At 36.6% G+C, this 20304-nt stretch overlaps 1 protein-coding gene across 1 annotated transcript; it reads right to left on the bottom strand.

The window, feature by feature from the left end:
* Positions 1–9018: 9018 nt before the first annotated feature.
* On the bottom strand, positions 9019–12072 carry GPR174 (G protein-coupled receptor 174). Its single transcript, XM_049644707.1, has one exon. It carries the CDS (start codon positions 10893–10895, stop codon positions 9936–9938), a length of 960 nt encoding a protein of 319 aa, XP_049500664.1. The 5' UTR covers positions 10896–12072; the 3' UTR covers positions 9019–9935.
* Positions 12073–20304: the final 8232 nt, after the last annotated feature.

The raw sequence follows: 20304 nt of genomic DNA on the forward strand, positions 1-20304 counted from the left end.
AATTTCGCCATGATTAAATGTTGTTACTATCTGCCACCATATAATGTTATTACAATATTACTGGTTATACTCCCTACTCTATCCTTCTCATACCCATGACTTATTTATGTTATAATTGGAAGTTTGTACCTCTTAATCCCCTTTACCTATTTCACCCATCCCCCACCTCCCTCCCTTCTGGCAACCACCAGTTTGTTTTTTGTACTTATGGGTCTGTTTCTGTTTTGATGTTTTTGTTTGTTCATTTGATTTATTTTAATATTCCACATATAAGTGAAATCATATGATATTTTTCTTTCTTTGACTTATTTTGCTCAGCATAATATTATCTGGGTTAATCCATGTTGTCACAAAAGGCAATATCTCATTATTTTGTCTGAGTAATGTTCGATTCTTTACATATCTATCTATCATCTATCTATCTATCTATCATCATCTATCTATCCCACATCTGTGTGTATGTGTATATATATCTTTTTCAGGATTGCTGAAAACACTGACTCCATCATCTTTGGACCTTCATTTTGTTTATGCCCATGAAATGACCTCCTTCAAGGTTGTGTGTTTAGGGCCCTTGGAGGTTAATGTACATTCTGAATGCAATGTGAGAAGGCTTGTTCTGATATTCTCTAAAGTGACACACAGAAGGCACCACTTTAGATAACTAGTAGAAATGACTGGTGCATAGAAGGAACCACTTTAGGGGCGCCTGGGTGGCTAAGTCAGTTAAGCATCTGACTCTTGGTTTCAGCTCAGGTCATGATCTCACAGCTTTGTGGATTCAAGCCCCACATCAGGCCCTGCACTGGCAGTGTGGAGCCTTCATGGGACTCTCTCTCTCTCTTTCTCTCTGCCTCTCCTCCACTTGCATTGTCTCAGTCTCTCAAAAAAATAAATAAACTTAAAAAAATAAAACCCATTTTAAAAAAGAAGGTGCTATTTTAGATTGCCCTTTGACCTTACCACAATGCCCCTTGCCCTATGAAAGCTGTGGATTAAGGTCCAGACTCTGGCAGAGAGTAGCTGTGTAGTGTGGCTGGATCATCTGTCTGCCCCATCTACCCTTTAGTAAGTCACCTTGAATAAAATTCTGTAAACAGTATGGACTGACTTGCATTGTTTTTTGTTTGTTTGTTTGTTTTGTTTGTTTTTTGGGTTTTCTTTTGGTCTCAAAATGACTTCTCAGTCTAGAGGTTATTTTACTGTCTCTATTCCACCTTCTAACATCCATTCCGCTATCAGTGGACATTTAGGTTGCTCCCAGATCTTGTTTATTGGAAGTAATATTGCCATAAACACTAAAGTTCAAATTAGCTTTTTTGTTACCTTTGCATAACTTTACTGCGTAAATAGCCAGTAGTGTCATTACTAGGTCATTTGGTATTTCTTTTCTTAATTTTTTGAGGAATGTCTGCACCATTTTCCACAGTGTTTGCACCAATTTCCATTCCCACTAACAGTGCACAGAATACTGATTCAACTCCTTACTCATTGTTGGTCTGTTTATACTTGCTATTTTTTTTTCCTGGTTTAATGATTCTAGGAAATTATCCATTTCATCTAGGTTATCTAATGTGTTAGCTATAGTCGTTCATAGTAGTCTCTTATAACATGTATTTCTGTAGTGTCACTTATGATTACTCCTCTCATCTCTAATTTTATTTGAGTCATCTTTCTTTTTTCTTAGCATTGTAAAGTTTTCTCAATTTTGTTTATCCTTTTAAAAAATTGCTCTTATTTTAATTGATCTTTTTTTCTACTCTCTATTTCATTTACTTCCATTCTGATCTTTATTTTTTCTTTCCCTTAACTTTGGGCTTAATTTGATTTTTTTTCCTAATTCCTCTAGATGTAAAGTCAGGTTGTTTATTTTTAATCTTTCTAATTTCCTAATATATACATTTTACCACTATTAACTTCCTTTTCGGAACCACTTTTATGCCTTCTCATCGGCTTTGGTAAGTTGTGTTTTTCTTTTCATTTGTTTCTAAATATATTTGATTTCCATTTTGATTTCTTTTTTGATCTGCTGGTTGTTCAGGAGGGTGCTGATTAGTGTTCACATATTTGTAGATTTTCCAGCTTTCCTCATGTTGATTTCTAGTTTTGAATCATTGTGGTCAAAAAAGATAGTTGGTATGATTTCAATCTTTTATATATTTGCTAAGACTTATTATATGATCTATCCTTGACAGTGTTCTGTGTGCACTTGAGAATGTGTATTCTGCTTTGTTTAGGTGTAATGTTCTATACATGTCTGTTAGGTCCATTTGATGCAATGTATGATTCAAGTCCATTATTTCCTTGTTGATTTTCTCTCTGTATTATTTTATCCATTTTTGAAAGCGAAGTATTGAAGTCCTCTAATGTTATTGTATTGTCTATTTCTTCTTTTGGATCTGTTATTATTTGCTTAATATTTTTAGGTATTCCAATGTTGGGTATATATATATATATATATATAATGGCCGTATCTTATTCATGCATTGATCTTTCTATCATTATATAATGACCTTCTTTGTTTTTTGTTACTGTTTTTGGCTTAAAGTCTGTTTTGTCTGATATAGCTACCCCTACTTTCTTTGGTTTAAACTTTTATGGCATATCTATTTCCATACATTCACTTTGAGTTTATATGTGCTCTTAAATCTGAAATAGGCCTACTTTAGTGCTCTTAAATCTGAAATTGGCCTATTTTAGGCAGCATATACTTGGATTTCTAAAAATTCTATCCAGCAATTTTGTTCCTTTTGATTGGTAAGTTCAATCCCTTTATATTTAGAATAATTATTGATATATAAGGACCTATTAATACCATCTTACTAATTTTTCATTGTTTTGTATTTTTATTGTTTCTTTTTCCTATTGTCTTTGCATATTTTTGTAATTTCCTTAAGTTCCATAGTGATATCCTCTGTTTCCCCTTTCTTTGTCTTTGTGGATCTACTCTAGGTTTCTACTTTGTGGTTACCTTTTAAATTATTTAAAATGTCTAATAGATAAAACAACCCACTTTAGGCTGACATGAACTTATCTTTGAATGGCTATAAAGTCTCAGTTTTATTATATTATTGATTTTATAATTTACTTATTTTATTCCATGTATTTGTAAATATATTGTGGCTATAGGTATTTTTATTACTTTGTTTCCCCTCAACTTCATTACTATAGTTGAGGGGTTAACACTTCATCCTAATAGAGAGTTGCAGTTTTCTAAGTCTGACTGTCTATTTTTCACCTTTACCAGTGTCTCATGTACTTTCACATGTTTTCCTGTCACTGATTAACGTCTTCATTACAGCGTGAAGAACTTTTAACATTTCTGTCATGGCAGTTCTAGTGGTGGTGATCTCCCTCAGCATTTGTTTGTCTGGGGAAACTTTTATTTCTCCTTCATATAAGAAGGATACAATTGCAAGATAAAGTCTCCATAACACTTCTGCAGTAGAAGGCTCATCTAAGGAAAACAGAGTCAGGTTAATAAACATTTTTATTTTAGTTGGCAACTGTTCATATTGATCAAAAGGAAATTCTTATATTTGTTTGAATTTAGTGTTTGATGTCATTACTGAAAACATCTTAAATCAGTCTTATTATTTAACCTTTTTTGATCATATATTGAATAGTTCAGTACTATAACTTATTGGGGCACCTAGGTGGCTTAGTTAGTTAAGCAGCTGACTTTGGCTCGGGTCATGATCTCATGCTTTGTGGGTTCAGGCCCCACATCAGTCTCCACACTGATAGTATGGAGGCTGCATGGGATTCTCTTTCTCCTCCTATTTCTATGCCCATCCTCAACTCAAACTCTCTCTCTCTCAAAAGTAAATAAATAAATCTTTTAAAAAATAAATAGTACTGTAACTTATTAAAATATTTAAAAATGGAATTACATAATGTGTGAAGTGTACTTTAATGTAATATGGGGTAGGGAAAATAGGTATAGTCAGAGAAAAAGAAGATTGGCCATGTGTTGATGTTGTTAGAAACTGAGTAATAGGTACATGGGGGATCATTATACTAATTGCTCTTCTTTTGAAAATACTTGAACTTTTCCATAGTTAAACAGACATATGCGCGCACACACGCACACACACACACACACACACACATGCATCTAAGTGAAAAGGTTAAACTTAGTGACATAAGACAACACTGTGATTTCACACCATTTTTAACCTAGTATTACATATTTGAATTTATGCAAGCATGGTGAGGAGGTTATAAGGCTACTCCTTTCATGTGTTCCTTCAATGAAATACTTGAATGAGCCCAATACTTGGACCATTAGTGTTTCAAGCTGCTTTTTTTTAATTTATTTTTTCTTATTATTAGATTAGCATTTTAAAAAGTATGAATGATACTTGTCAGTGAATAGGTTGTGAATATTCAATATTGCTTGGAAAGGGCTGAAAAAAGTCTTTCCATTATGCCCAAAATCTAACTTTGAAGAGCAAAAATCCTGTCTCTCGACTCTGCTAATGAAGCTCTTGCAAAAAAAAAGACAATTGGGTCAGGGTGAGAGGCTTAATAACAGCCCCCACTGCCAAGGGGAGTTCTATTATTCTTTGAAGAGATCCAAGAAGACAAATGTAAGCCATCAAATAAAAGCTATGTCTATAGATGACATAGCAGATGTGTAGTAAAGAATTAGGTAAATAAAAGTCAACAAACAATAGAATAAAAATATGGTCTTTGCAAAACCAAATAAGTGTTTAAGGTTCACGAAATGGTTCTGCTGAGAAAATAGTCAATAAAGTTCAAGAAAGTTACAATACATTGCCTTGTTCCCCAAACATATATCACATCTTCTATAACTGAGGAATAAGTTAAAAGAACCACATTTACTTGGGAGTTTTATCTCTCACTCCTTCCCCCCAAAATATGCCAGTGAAGGCAGTGAAGTTACTTCTGGCCTGGCTGTAGGAAGGCACAGAGATGTATATGTGATTTTAGGACATTGGAAGCATGGGCCAGATCCCATATTTTTATCCCATTATTTTCTTCATGTCTACCAAAACACCAGAAATTTCTCCTTAGAAAAGCCTTTAACACTTCCTAGGAAATTATTTCTGCAACAGCCAAAATGTAATTCTTAACAACTTGGTTATTACAGAAGATACCTGGGTCTCCCCAAAGCACTAGGGATATAGGCAAAATATAAAGGGAGTTGCTAAAGAGGAAGAAAAAGAACTAAGATGAGATGAGTGCCAACAGCAGCTATACTGTCGTCACTGTTTGTTTTTATATCTGTTTTTGGAAAAGTAAACGAAGACAGTGGAATATGGTGTTTTTTTTCCTCCTGCCAATCCACAAAAAATCAGACTATCATCTTAACAACACGTAAGACTTAAGGAAAAAACACTTCCTCTGTCACCTCATCTCACTTTATGCCCATAAACTGCATTCTAGAAAATATAGGGTAAGTTATTCAAATAGACTTGGTCAACAAGTGAGGGATAGGAATAATCTCAATAAGGTGTGGATAGTAAAGAATCAATCTATGGGAGAAGTGGAAATAGGGGTAGAATAAGATGGGGGAAGTTCCTCATCTTTCTGAGAATAGAATGCACCTCTCCAATGAAAGAAGAGTGAAGTCTCATGGGACTTATCTATGTGTATGAGAATACAGAAAAATATCCTTAAGTTTCACATTTTCTGAAAAAGTCACTAAATATACATTGACTTCTGGAGGCAGAAAATTTCTATGTAACTACAGAGACTATCTTTATTATTAAAATGCAACTTATAACTTACAAATGTAAATAAATTATAAGTGCAAGGATTTCACAGTGTCTTGAGAGTAAAAACAAAAAGATGGTATAATAATGAAGTTGCATAAAGTTCCACTTATGTACTTTTTCAGATCAAGGTAGCTCGATCTGTTGTTCCTAGGGTAGGAGCTCTTTTTGTATGGAATTACAGGTTAATAGAATTAGCTGAGTAATTGACTGATAATGAAAACACATAAACCATTTGAATATAATAAAAAAAACCAATAATGACAGCAATAATAATACGGAAGTCACTCCATATTCAAAATATCTGTTTTTGGAATAATTATGTGTATATTTTGGAATCAAAACTCAAAATATTTTATATGGGAAATGTGAGCTTATTTATCTTGAATTGTATATTACTGAGGTTGAGGGTGCTTACTTTTTGCACCCAGATTTCATTGAACCAAGAAATTGATAAATAGGAGATTCAAAAAGAAGATTCTTCAAGGAAAAAAAGAAGCACAAAGAAGCTGCCATTTGAATGTCAGGTGCAGTGGCACATCTTTCCTACTCCCTTTAAAAAAAAAACAAACAGAATTTATTGTCAAATTGGTTTCCATACAATACCCAGTGTTCATCCCAACAAGTGCCTTCCCCCATGCCCATAACCCACTCTCCCCTTTCCCCCACCACCCATCAATCCCTGGGTTTGTTCTCAGTCCTTAAGAGTCTCTTATGGTTTGCCTCCCTCTCTCTCTGTAACTTTTTTCCCCTTCCCCTCCCCCATGGTCTTCTGTTAAGTTTCTCAAGATCCATATATGAGTGAAAACATATGGTATCTGTCTTTCTCTGTCTGGATTATTTCACTTAGCATAATACCCTCCAGTTCCATCCACATTGCTGCAAATGGCCAGATTGCATTCTTTCTCATTGCCAAGCAGTATTCCATTGTGTATATAAACCACAATTTCTCTTTCCATTCTTCAGTTGATGGACATTTAGGCTCTTTCCATAGTTTGGCTATTGTTGAAAGTGCTGCTATAAACATTGGGGCACAAGTGCCCCTATGCATCAGCACTCCTGTAACCCTTGGGTAAATTCCTAGCAGTGCTATTGCTGGGTCATAAGGTAGATCTATTTTTAATTTTTTGAGGAACCTCCACACTGTTTTCCAGAGTGGCTGCACCGGTTTGAATTCCCACCAACAGTGCAAGAGGGTTCCTGTTTCTCCACATCCTAGCCAGCATCTATAGTCTCCTGATGTGTTCATTTTAGCCACTCTGACCAGGGTGAGGTGGTATCTCAGTGTGGTTTTGACTTGTATTTCCCTGATGAGGAGTGACATTGAGCATCGTTTCATGTGCCTGTTGGCCACCTGGATGTCTTCTTTAGAGGAGTGTCTAGTCATGTCTTCTGCCCATTTCTTCATTGAACTATTTGTTTTTTGGGTGTGGAGTTTGGTGATTTCTTTATAGATTTTGGATAGTAACCCTTTGTCTGATGTGTCATTTGCAAACATCTTTTCCCATTCCATTGGTTGCCTTTTAATTTTGTTGATTGTTTCCTTTGTAGTGCAGAAGTTTTTATCTTCATGAGGTCCCAATAGTTCATATTTGCTTTTAATTCCCTTGCCTTTGGAGATGTGTCAAGCAAGAAATTGCTGTGGCCGAGGTCAGAGAGGTTTTTTTCCTGCTTTCTCCTCTAGGGTTTTCATGGTTTCCTCACATTCAGGTCCTTTATCCATTTTGGGTTTATTTTTTTGCACAGTGTAAGCAAGTGGTCTAGTTTCATTCTTCTGCATGTTGCTGTCCAGTTCTCCCAGCACCATTTGTTAAAAAGACTATACTTTTTTCCATTGGATACTCTTTCCTGCTTTGTCAAAGTTTAGTTGGCCCTACATTTGTGGGTCCAATTCTGGGGTCTCTATTCTATTCCATTTCTCCTACTCCTAAAAGCAATGTTTTTCTCCTGGAAATCAGGTACTGAGTTGGAAGGCAGAAATTCCAAAGGAAAAGGAAATAAGCAGAGATCTGAAACTGATAACCATTCTTGTGGATATATTTCTTAGAATTTAGCATCCCCATTATGGTAAAGAAAGTAGGTAATCATTTACTGTGTATAATTTCAAAGACACTGATGTAAAATCCATTTTCTTAAAAATATCTTCCCCTCCAGTTTTCTTCAGTGTCTTTCATCCTTCCATTAAAAATAAATGATTAACACTTTGAATTAAAGTTTATCCCTAAACCTTGGATTCAGATATCTCTGGGAAAGTTCATATTATGCCAACATTATTCACTAGCATCTCAGTATGAATAAATTGATCAGATTTATTGGGTGGTCCTATAAGCATAAGAATACAGGACATTTGTCCTCTCTTTGCATGATGTAAATTACCTGCAAGGGCTTCTGGACCACCTAATAAATGGGCTCTAACCCCTTCAACCATTCCTCTAAGAAATGTAGTAATGTTCTAGAAAGATTTTCCCTCCCTTTTAGAAAAAAATAAATACGTTTAAAGTGAAATTAATATGTTGGGATGAGCACCGGGTATTGTATGTAAGCCAATTTGACAATAAATTATATTTAAAAAATTAAGTCTCTGGTATCCCAAAATGACCCTAAGAAGTGTAATCCGTTCTAATCTAAAAAGTAGTAATGAAATATAGTATAGGTAAGACTCTTCCATTATAAGTACTCATAAAATTATTACTTTTGATACCATTACAACACTAAATTATATTCAAAAATAAATCACTTTAAAGAAAACAGACCAGACAGAGATAGTTACTGTCTCTGAAACACAACTTAACACTCATTCATAACTCATTTAACACATCAAAATATGTACCTTGCAATGAATAATATGTACCTTGCAATGAATAAATACACTATTTAACAGCACAATGTGTGTTTTCTACTAGGTTATTATTTTAATAATAAAGTACATGCAAAATCAATACTTGTCCAGAGAAAACATTAGAAAATCTTCCATTCCTCTCAGATATTAGAAATAATTTTGATTTTACCAGTTTCTCCTCCAACCATATTAGTATCATAATTATGTGCATAAAACAACTCCTTTTTATAAAAAATATGATGGAGCCCTTGGTTGATTCCCACACTCCTTCCAGATGAGTGGTAGTATGTGTCTTTATTATATAGTGCACAGATTTTAAGTAAATCACTTTTTAAAGTTAGAGATTTTTGTTAAAACATGTTTCAAAGTACTATAATATTTAAAACCTCAGATTTAATTACTACTCTTAGTCTTCTGCACTTTTTCCCAAAAGATGAATCTCTTTCCCCAGCTGCTGGGAGGTAGGCTGTGCAGGCCTCAGAATGGTAGGACTGGGGTAAAACTGGACCAGAAAAGTTACTGCAGGGTCTACATGCCTGGTTGCCTTCAGCTTGTAAAGGCAGCTTGACCGTCACCACTTAAAGTGAGAAAAACAATGTGATGAGTCTTTTAAGAGGTGTATCATCTCTTCATCTTTTTTTCTCTGGCCTAAGCTTAGTAATTAATTGTGCATTACTTCTTTCGTAGGCTCAAACAGTGCAGTAAACAGTCAGAGATATTCAATGTTAGTCTAGAAGCATGGTGGAAACTCTCTCTTCTAGGCAGGTCAATACATTTCCATAGGTGTTCTTTAGAAATAGTTTAAGAGAACCAGAACTGTGATTGTCACTTATAGGATCTGTTCTGGCCCTATAGAGGCAATTTGGGTCACATCATATGTATTTTGGCAAGCTATCTGACCTGGTAGATTCAATATGGCTTCTTATACAGTCATAGAAATTACTGTAGGTGTATTTGTTTCCTGTTCTTACTTTAAACATACCAGAAGCTTGAGTTTGAATATTCATTTTACGAGTAGGTGTGTCAGATGATGTTTAATAATGACACTTAAATGTAGGAAATAGTTTTTTAAGTCTTCAAACCTTACTGTATAATCACACATGAGAGATAAAAATGATTCCATGTTTATACCACTTTGTTTTCACAGAATAACATGTTGTTCATCCTACTTAAAATACAATAAAAATATTATATTTGAATATAAATTGTGATTACTATAATAAATAGACAACTACATTGCCTCTAAGTACCAAGACTCAGTGTCCATTGCAGCAAAACTAAGTGCTTATGATGAGCCCAAGCAAATACTCTCTGTGTCTTAGGTTCACAGATAAAATTGCTGGCGCTAATTCACTTCATATATTCACAAAGGATTTTCCATGGAGTTGGATGCTCTCTTGTCTTGAAAGTCGTCTTCTGAACTCATTAGTGGTGAAGTAGTATATGACTGGGTCAAGACAGGAATTCAGACTAGCAAGACAGAGGGCAGCAGAATGAAATATTAGAATCACCCTTCTGGCTAGGCAGCTTTGAATTTTGTTGGACTTGACCAGGAAATCTAAAGGAAAACTGAGGTGATAAGGTGCAAAGCAAATTAAGAATACTCCTGCACAGGTTAGAATCATCTTCAAGGTTTTCTTTTTCTCCCCAAGGTCTTGGACCACAGGATATTTATCATGCAGTGATAAAACTGTCTTCCAGGTACAGTAAAGGATAATCAGAAGAGGAGTGACAAACCCAATCAGCTCACCAATGGTCATCATGGCAATAGATTGGACCAGATTGACATTCCTGGTAGGAAGACCCACAAAGCATTTGGTTCTGTTGCCTGAAGTGTCATCACTGGTTCTGAAGAGAGGAAAGAGCAGACAGGCAAGGCAGATGATCAACCATCCAGCGATGCTGATGTATAGGTCATATTTCTGTTTGCAGTCATGGAAGCGAAAGGGGTACATGAGACACCAAAATCGTCGCACACTTATGCAGACCAAGAAGTAGATGCTTGCATACATGTTGACATACTTCAGGTAGAAACAGAACATGCAAAGACCAGTCCCAAATGGCCAGTCATGATTCAAGTAGTAAAAGATCCTCAGTGGCAGGGAGAGAACTTGTAGTAAGTCAGCAATGGCTAAGTTTATCATGAATATCACAGCCCTTTTGGTTTCTTTCATATAGCCATAAAATACCCACAAGGCTAATATGTTCCCTATGAGACCTGGCACAAGAATTACAGTGTATGTCACTGCATAGATAAAATATCGAAAATCTCTATTGTCTCCATCTGGCACAGCACAAGTGTCATTTGCAGGCATGTTTCTTTCCAGAGCAACTACGTTTGCCAAATGGTGATTCAAAACATAAATTCACAATCAACAGCTACTCTTTCTAAAAGACTTATCAATGGGTTGTACAGAGTGAGTGTAAAATAGCTTCCTTTCTCCTGCTTTGGTCTGAGCCCCTACACATAATTTTGGGGTTTTCAAAGAACTATCTGCATATTTTCCTTGGATTTTCTTTTATAGTAACTACACTGAAGTCTAGTGTGCAAACACAGGTGATAAGCTATTATAATTTTCCCTCTTGTTTACTCTGTTATAAGGCCTTCTGGAATATCATGACAGCTGATTCCCATTTGGATCATGAATGTGCCACATAGAAGCTCTTCAAATTTCCATATGATGATAGCCATCTCTTTACAGGTGTTTGACAGGCTGTTTTTCCTTATCTTTGGCTCACATAGAAGAAAGATTTGCTTTAGTACTGAATGAGTCTGCAATTCTTTAGAGATGATTAGCTTGGGTAGATCAGCTTTCTGAGAGTTTTTCAGTTATGTGTTGAAAACTAAAAATTGGGAAACAAAGGCAGCACTGCAAATGAAAAAAACAAATAAGCCAATTATTGTCTGCATTTTTTGCAAAAAAGAAAAAGGCTATGTATACAAAAATCTATTCATTTGAATGGACAATTCTGAAGTTAGGGTGATAAGCCAGTTTCTATAAGGTACTTTAGAATCACGGGAAAGCACAGCTAGAAGTAACTTGAGAGGTAATGTAGTCTGTGACTGAACCAACATTTTCTGAGAGCTTGTTAGAAATGGGGAAGACTCTCAGACCCCACCTGGGACCTTTGGAATCAGTTTGCAGTTTAAAGAGAACCACAGGTGATTATTATGCCTATTAAAATTTGGGGGGCTTTGATTTAGACCATTGAGTCACAAATCACATTGTCAGACTCATCTGATGGTGTTAAATAAATACAGTTTTCCACAGCTTTCCTGGTGTCTCCTCCAGAGATTCTGATTCATTATAGAAGGCCCCAAATTTGTATTTTTAAAGTTTCCCATATGATTAAGATATAGTTGACCAAGCATTTCTCCTTGAACCATCATTTTAGGGGCCACTGATTTGGCAGGAATCCTTCTCATATGTCTGAAAATAAGTGGGAAACCAGCCTCTCTTTATTTTATTTATCTTCAAATTGTAATTTAAATTCTAGATAGTTAACATATAGTGTAATATTAATCTCAATGATTTAGTGATTCATCACTTGCATATAACAACCAGTGCTCAACACAAGTGCCCTCAATATCCCATCACTCATTTAGCCTATCCTCCACCCACCTCCCTCCATTAACCCTCTGTTCTCTATCTTTAAGGGTCTCTTACAGTTTGTTTCCCTCTCTCTTTTTCCCTCTTCTCATATGTTCATCTGTTTTGTTTCTTAAATTCCACATATGAGTGGAATCATATGGTATTTGTCTTTCTCTGACTGACTTATTTCGCTTAGCATAAAACACTCTGGCTCCATTCACATCTTTGCAAATCAGCCTCTCTATAAATAGTTCATTGACATGGATCATTTAGTCACCTCTTAATTATCCAAGATAACAAACCATAGCACCAGTAGAGAGAGTCCAAGTTCCAAGGTGGTTGAATCGACTGGACTCATGACCTTTGTCTGAGGTAAATAAATTTTAGCTTAGGAACTTGGATAGTTGCCCCAAGGCTGCTGAAATCCAGGAGGATTTAACTGGCTTAAAGATATGTGGGAAGAACAAAGTGAAATAAGAATTATGAAACATTCTGCATTATATTATCAAATCCATGTGGCTTAAAGTGTGCTTTATTCAGCCCCTGAAGGAATTGTTATTGTTCTTATTTTGCCTCAATTGCTTCATAAGAAAAATAGTACATTTTGTTCAAAAACATAGTGTTCACTTTAACTAAAAGACCTGATGTAAAATATGAACTATGCATCATACTGAAGAGGTTAAATACTTGAGATTTCTCAGTTAAGGGCAAAGTAGAAACATGGTGTTATAAAATACAAGGAAACAAAACTGTAAAGCATTATTGTTGAAAGTAATTAAAATTAGAGGTTGTTTAGCTCTGAAATTGAAATACGTCTTTGTAATATTTTCACAGGTAGTGATTTTGGATAGGTGACAGGCCAAATCAGGTGGCAGACCGATCAAAAGCCTGGGGTTCCAACCTCCTTTTAACTATATAGAAGTCATTATCTTCTAATGTCAGTGAATAAACATTAGAAGTTTATACAAATATACATCCAGTAAACCTTTATTGAACATCCATCTTCCCTATCATGGCCAATGACTCTTCTGGATTTCATTTGAGCTGTAGCTCTTTCAAACTATACATAAGAACTCATCTCCTAATGACATTTTCTCTCAGAGGAAAAAACAAAGTTCTTTTCAATGGCCTACATCTTCTTACATGATCTGGTCCCTGTTACACATCAAGCTCACCTCCTAATATTCTCTTGCCCTCTGCTCCAGCCACTTTGCCATTCTTGCTGTTGGGTGAACAGACCAGTAAACTCCTAATTCAAAGCCTTTGAATTGGCAGTTCCCTGTGCCTGAAATGTTTTAGACCAGTTATTTACTTGTTGCATTCATTCATCTCCTGCAGATATTTACCTAAATGTTACCTTTTGGTGAGGCTTCCCCTGATGTTTCTACTTAAAACAGCAGTTCTCTTCCAACATTCCACATCTCCTTTCAGTATTTATTTTATTCATTTTCATTCATAATTAACATACTTTATGGTTTTTTTTACTTATTTTGTTTTTATATATTTTCCCTACTAGAATGTAAAGTCCATGAAGACAGGGATTCTTATGTTTTGTTTACTTTGCTGTATGCTAGAACCAAAGACTGTGCAAAACACAAAGTAAGTTCTCAGTATTAGTTGAATGAAATCGTCACAGTAAATAAAAATTAGTTGAATATAAAAATCAACATTCCCAAAAATTATCATCTCTCAAAACTTCAAACCTGATTCTTCTCTAGATTTCCTTATTGCTATTAATTTCATCAATATTTTCCCAGGTTGTCTCAAAGTCTTGGAGGCATTGACTCTTTGTCACTTATTCTCCACTTCCAGACAAGTTTCTAAGGGGGAAATAGCATACTATGGGGGGAATTAATGTATGTTTAGAAGTTAGACTGACCTAGGTTTAAATTTCTGCTCTTTCAATTAATAGCTATGTGACCTTGGGTATATGACTAAACCTCTCTGATCCTTAATTTTCTCATTGGTAAAATCAGAATAATCATAGTACCTAACCTATAGAGTCAGTGTAAGAATTAATTGTGCTATTGTATGGAATCTATTTTGCACAGTGTCTGGTACATAATAAGTGCCCAATAAACACGTGAGTTATAACTGATATTATTACTATTTTCTGCAATTGCATTGTTTAACACAACCATCTCATTTTTAAAATTCACATTGTTTTTACTCTAGTTCAGGCCTTCATTAACTGAATTTGTCTCCCTATCCCATATCTTTTCCTAATCTATTATGTATAATGCCATCAGATGTTTTTCTGAAATGAACTTTTTAAAGAGCATTAATGACTCCCTGTTGCTCATCAAATCACAACGTGCATAGCCTTGTAGTCAATGGCCTCCTTAAAATACAGTGCCTCCTACCTTTAGAGTTTTGTCTCCCATTACTCTCCTGGCATGATCCACACTCCAGCCGAAAGGAACTCCTTACTGTTCAAACTTACCTTTTTTTCCTCCCCACAAGCATTTGCACATTATTCTACTCATCCTGGAATATCTTCTTTTTAATATTAGTCCTACCTATTTGTAAAAGCCTTTTTCAGATTTCCTGTTCTTCGTGGACACTTTTGTGATGAACTCAACACTGTTACGCTAACCCCCTTTTTAAATACTCATTTATATCTCTCTCAAAGTACCTAACATTATCTACTTTTTAGTTAGTAATTTTTGTCTGTGTCTTATTTATGCCTCTGTTCCCCTGCCAATCCCACGTTACCACAATGAGGCCAGAAATCCCTTGAAGTGAAGGGCTGGGTCTTAAACACCTTTATATCCCCTGGAACACCTAGAGCCATGTTTAGAATGTGGTGGATTCAGCAAATATTTATTCAGCAAATATTTACTCAGCATCTACCATTTGCCAGGCACTATTCTTGGTACTGGGGATATTGACAGTGGAACAAGGTACATGATCTCTATCTTCTTGGACCTTATTTTTCTAGTGAGGAAGAATGATAATTGCCACACAATATTAAAAAATATGTGTTCATAGGCAATGTACAATGTAGTCTATAAGCACAAAAGAGGGGAAACAACTAAAATATTCAGAACATTTTCCTTAAGTAAAGTGAACTTAAAGTCATGACTACCTTTCTGAAGTCTATACTTTTCCTTTTTGTCATTCCCTCATTGCCCACATTTTAGTGCATTTTCATATGTATATCCTAGCCTGTAACCTTGAAATGTTCCTGAATAGAATGTCTCCCTTAAAATTCCTCTGGCTTCCTCTGGGAGAGCTGATGATGCTTACCCTTTGTTTAAATACCATTATTTTCTAATAGGGAAAGTTACCTGGGATGACTGAAAAGGTTTTCCATCATGGAAAAAGCCCTAGTTAACTGTTCCATAATGAATATAAATTGTCCATTATCTAAGAGTGTTGGATACAAAAAAAAATGAAGGAGGCATTTTTTTTTCAGAGCATGCCACTATTTTTTTGAGATTTTCCTTTCTCAGGAAAAAAATCCATATTTAACAGGCACTGAAACAGACTCCACTTTTGAATGAGGTATTTATGTGAAGAAACTTGCCAGACTCCTTGATCAAATTATTTATTTATTTCCTTTCAGGAGCTTATTCTTCCTTAATTTTACTTACTTCCTGATATAAGTAAAAAGAAAAAATTTAAAAAAAAATGAAAAAAAGAAATAAAAAATGAACTAATGGACTAAATCCGTCCTCTTTCGCAGCAATCTGCAGGTCAGAAACTATTTCATATGGAGTTCTCATGGGAAGATATTATTTTCATTTATGAATATTTATGTTGATCCAAACCTGAAGATTCATTAAATTTCACTTACGATATGGTTCAAGTGTATTTTCCAGTAATACTATGTCTTTGCTTATCCAGGAAAAACATAACTCAAATGAATATCAGGGATAGCTTTTTGTGTTATTTTACTGAGACGTCCTTGAACAAGTTGCTATTATCTATGAAGATGCTAGACTTTTATCCATCAAAATGTATTTCTGTATTTTAATAAAAGAAAGTGAATTATTAAAAATATTACACCACCAAATGGCCTAATTTTTAATGGTGGCCTTTGAGACCTATTAGTGACAAGGGAAGACTATATTTTGGAATGTGGAGTTCTGCCCAGCAACTGTCCAATCATAAGTCATAGGCAGCTACTTACTCAAAAGCCAACTTTATTTTAGAATTCTTGCTAGATATATACTGTACTAGGCCAAGAAAAGGCAGACCTAGTGCTTTAAGTGACTGCAAATAATGTGGGGCTAAATAAGGTGTGTACATGTGTGTGGGAGGCAACTGTGCCACTATGATACATAAGTAATCACAAATATTAGATGGAAGAGAGTGAAACAACTTCTTCCTGATTCTTATTAGCACACAGAGCAAATATCAGGAATTCTTTCTAACTTTTGAAAATCTTTGAAGTCAAAAAGCTTATAATCTTTCCATAAAATGTGTCTGACAACTGCATCTAGGTAAAGAGCTGACTACAGCACAGTAAGCAAATACTTTAGAAAGTCTTTGCCTGGATAATTCTCCTAGGGAATTCAGTTCTGCCCCACAGAAAATTAAAATAGAATTTTTATTTTAAAGAGGGGTTTTCTGGGAGAGGGAAGATGGCTGCGTAGGAGGACGCTGGGCTCACCGCACATCCTGCTGATCACTTAGATTCCACCTACTCCTGCCTAAATAACCCAGAAAACCGCCAGAGGATTAGCAGAACGGAGTCTCCGGAGCGAAGCTCAGACGAGAGGCCCACAGAAGAGGGTAGGAAGGGCGGCAAGGCGGTGCGCGCTCCACGGACTGGCGGGAGGGAGCCGGGGCGGAGGGGCGGCTCCCGGCCAAGCAGAGCCCCCGAGTCTGGCTGGCAAAAGCGGAGGGGCCGGACGGACTGTGTTCCGACAGCAATCGCGACTTAGCATCTGGGAGGTCATAAGTTAACAGCTCTGCTCAGAAAGCGGGAAGGCTGGAGGACAAAGGGAGGGAGAGCTGCTGAGCCCCCTGACGACAGAGCTCAGTTTGGTGGGAAACAAAGGCGCTCGCCAGCGCCATCTCTCCTGCCCATCCCCCAGCCAAAATCCCAAAGGGAACCAGTTCTGCCAGGGAACTTGCTCCCAAACACCCAACTCTGTGCTCCTGCGGAGCCAAACCTCCAGCAGCGGATCTGACTCCCTCGCTGCCAGAGGGCCCCTCCTGAAGTGGATCACCTAAGGAGAAGAGAGCTAAGCCTGCCACTCCTGCCCCTGTGCACATTGCCTACCCACCCCAGCTAATATGCCAGATCCCCAGCACCACAAGCCTGGCAGTGTGCAAGTAGCCCAGACGGGACACGCCACCCCACAGTGAATCCTGCCCTTAGGAGAGGGGAAGAGAAGGCACACACCAGTCTGACTGTGGCCCCAGCTGTGAGCTGGGGGCAGACATCAGGTCTGACTGCGGCCCCGCCCACCAACTCCAGTTATACACCACAGCACAGGGGAAGTGCCCTGCAGGTCCTCACCACTCCAGGGACTAACCAAAATGACCAAACGGAAGAATTCCCCTCAGAAGAATCTCCAGGAAATAACAACAGCTAATGAACTGATCAAAATGGATTTAAATAATATAACAGAAAGTGAACTTAGAATAATAGTCATAAACTTAATCGCTGGGCTTGAAAACAATATAGAGGACAGCAGAGAATCTCTTGCCACAGAGATCAAGGGACTAAGGAACAGTCACGAGGAGTGGAAAAGTGCTTTAAACGAAATGCAAAACAAAATGGAAACAACCACAGCTCGGATTGAAGAGGCAGAGGAGAGAATAGGTGAACTAGAAGATAAAGTTATGGAAAAAGAGGAAGCTGACAGAAAGAGAGATAAAAAAATCCAGGAGTATGAGGGGAAAATTAGAGAACTAAGTGATACAGTAAAAAGAAATAATATACGCATAATTGGTATCCCAGAGGAGGAAGAGAGAGGGAAAGGTGCTGAAGGGATACTTGAAGAAATTATAGCTAAGAACTTCCCTGACCTGGGGAAGGAAAAAGGCATTGAAATCCAAGAGGCACAGAGAACTCCCTTCAGACGTAACTTGAATTGATCTACTGCACAACATATCATAGTGAAACTAGCAAAATACAAGGATAAAGAGAAAATTCTGAAAACAGCAAGGGATAAACGTGCCCTCACATATAAAGGGAGACCTATAAGACTCGTGACTGATCTCTCTTTTGAAACTTGGCAGGCCAGAAAGGCTTGGAACGATATCTTCAGTGTGCTAAATATAAAAAATATGCAGCCAAGAATCCTTTATCCAGCAAGTCTGTCATTTAGAATAGAAGGAGAGATAAAGGTCTTCCCAAACAAACAAAAACTGAAGGAATTCGTCACCACGAAACCAGCCCTACAAGAGATCCTAAGGGGGATCCTGTGAGACAAAGTACCAGAGACAGCACTACAAGCATAAAACATACAGACATCACAATGAGTCTAAACCCGTATCTTTCTATAATAACACTGAATGTAAATGGATTAAATGCGCCAACCAAAAGACATAGGGTATCAGAATGGATAAAAAAACAAGACCCATCTATTTGCTGTCTACAAGAGACTCATTTTAGATCTGAGGACACCTTTAGATTGAGAGGGAGGGGATGGAGAAATTTTTATCATGCTACTGGAAGCCAAAAGAAAGCTGGAATAGCCATACTTATATCAGACAAACTAGACTATAAACTAAAGGCTGTAACAAGAGATGAAGAAGGGCATTATATAATAATTACAGGGTCTATCCATCAGGAAGAGCTAACAATTATAAATGTCTATGTGCCGAATACCGGAGCCTCCAAATATATAAAACAATTACTCATAAACATAAGCAACCTTATTGATAAGAATGTGGTCATTGCAGGGGACTTTAACACCCCACTTACAGAAATGGATAGATCATCTAGACACATGGTCAATAAAGAAACAAGGGCCCTGAATGATACATTGGATCAGATGGGCTTGACAGATATATTTAGAACTCTGCATCCCAAAGCAACAGAATATACTTTCTTCTCTAGTGCACATGGAACATTCTCCAAAATAGATCATATACTGGGTCACAAAACAGCCCTTCATAAGTTTACAAGAATTGAAATTATACCATGCATACTTTCAGACCACAATGCTATGGAAGCTTGAAATCAACCACAGGAAAAAGTCTGGAAAACCTCCAAAAGCATGGAGGTTAAAGACCACCCTATTAAAGAATGAGTGGGTCAACCAGGCAATTAGAGAAGAAATTAAAAAATATATGGAAACAAACGAAAATGAAAATACAACAATCCAAACGCTTTGGGACGCAGCGAAGGCAGTCCTGAGAGGAAAATACTTTGCAATCCAGGCCGATCTCAAGAAACAAGAAAAATCCCAAATACAAAATCTAACAGCACACCTAAAGGAAATAGAAGCAGAAAAGCAAAGGCAGCCTAAACCCAGCAGAAGAAGAGAAATAATAAAGATCAGAGCAGAAATAAAAACTATAGAATCTAAAAAAACGGTACAGCAGATCAACGAAACCAAGAGTTGGTTTTTTGAAAAAATAAACAAAAGTGACAAACCTCTAGCCAGGCTTCTCAAAAAGAAAAGGGAGATGACCCAAATAGATAAAATCATGAATGAAAATGGGATTATTACAACCAATTCCTCAGAGATACAAACAATTATCAGGGAATACTATGAACAATTATATGCCAACAAACTGGACAACCTGTAAGAAATGGACAAATTCCTAAACATCCACACTCTTCCAAAACTCAATCGGGAGGAAATAGAAAGCTTGAACAGACCCATCACCAGCGAAGAAATTGAATCGGTTATCAAAAATCTCCCAACAAATAAGAGTCCAGGACCAGATGGCTTCCCAAGGGAGTTCTACCAGATGTTTAAAGCAGAGATAATATCTATCCTTCTCAAGCTATTCCAAGAAATAGAAAGGGAAGGAAAACTTCCAGACTCATTCTATGAAGCCAGTATTACTTTGATTCCTAAACCAGACAGAGACCCAGTAAAAAAAGAGAACTACAGGCCAATATCCCTGATAAATATGGATGCAAAAATTCTCAATAAGATACTAGCAAATCAAATTCAACAGCATATAAAAAGAATTATTCACCATGATCAAGTGGGAT

The sequence above is a fragment of the Panthera uncia genome, chromosome X (assembly GCF_023721935.1).
Source record: "Panthera uncia isolate 11264 chromosome X, Puncia_PCG_1.0, whole genome shotgun sequence".
Taxonomy (NCBI): domain Eukaryota; kingdom Metazoa; phylum Chordata; class Mammalia; order Carnivora; family Felidae; genus Panthera; species Panthera uncia.

Excerpts from the sequence above, each read along its gene's own strand:
- GPR174 (XM_049644707.1), bottom strand. The coding sequence starts at position 10,895 with ATGCCTGCAAATGACACTTGTGCTGTGCCAGATGGAGACAATAGAGAT.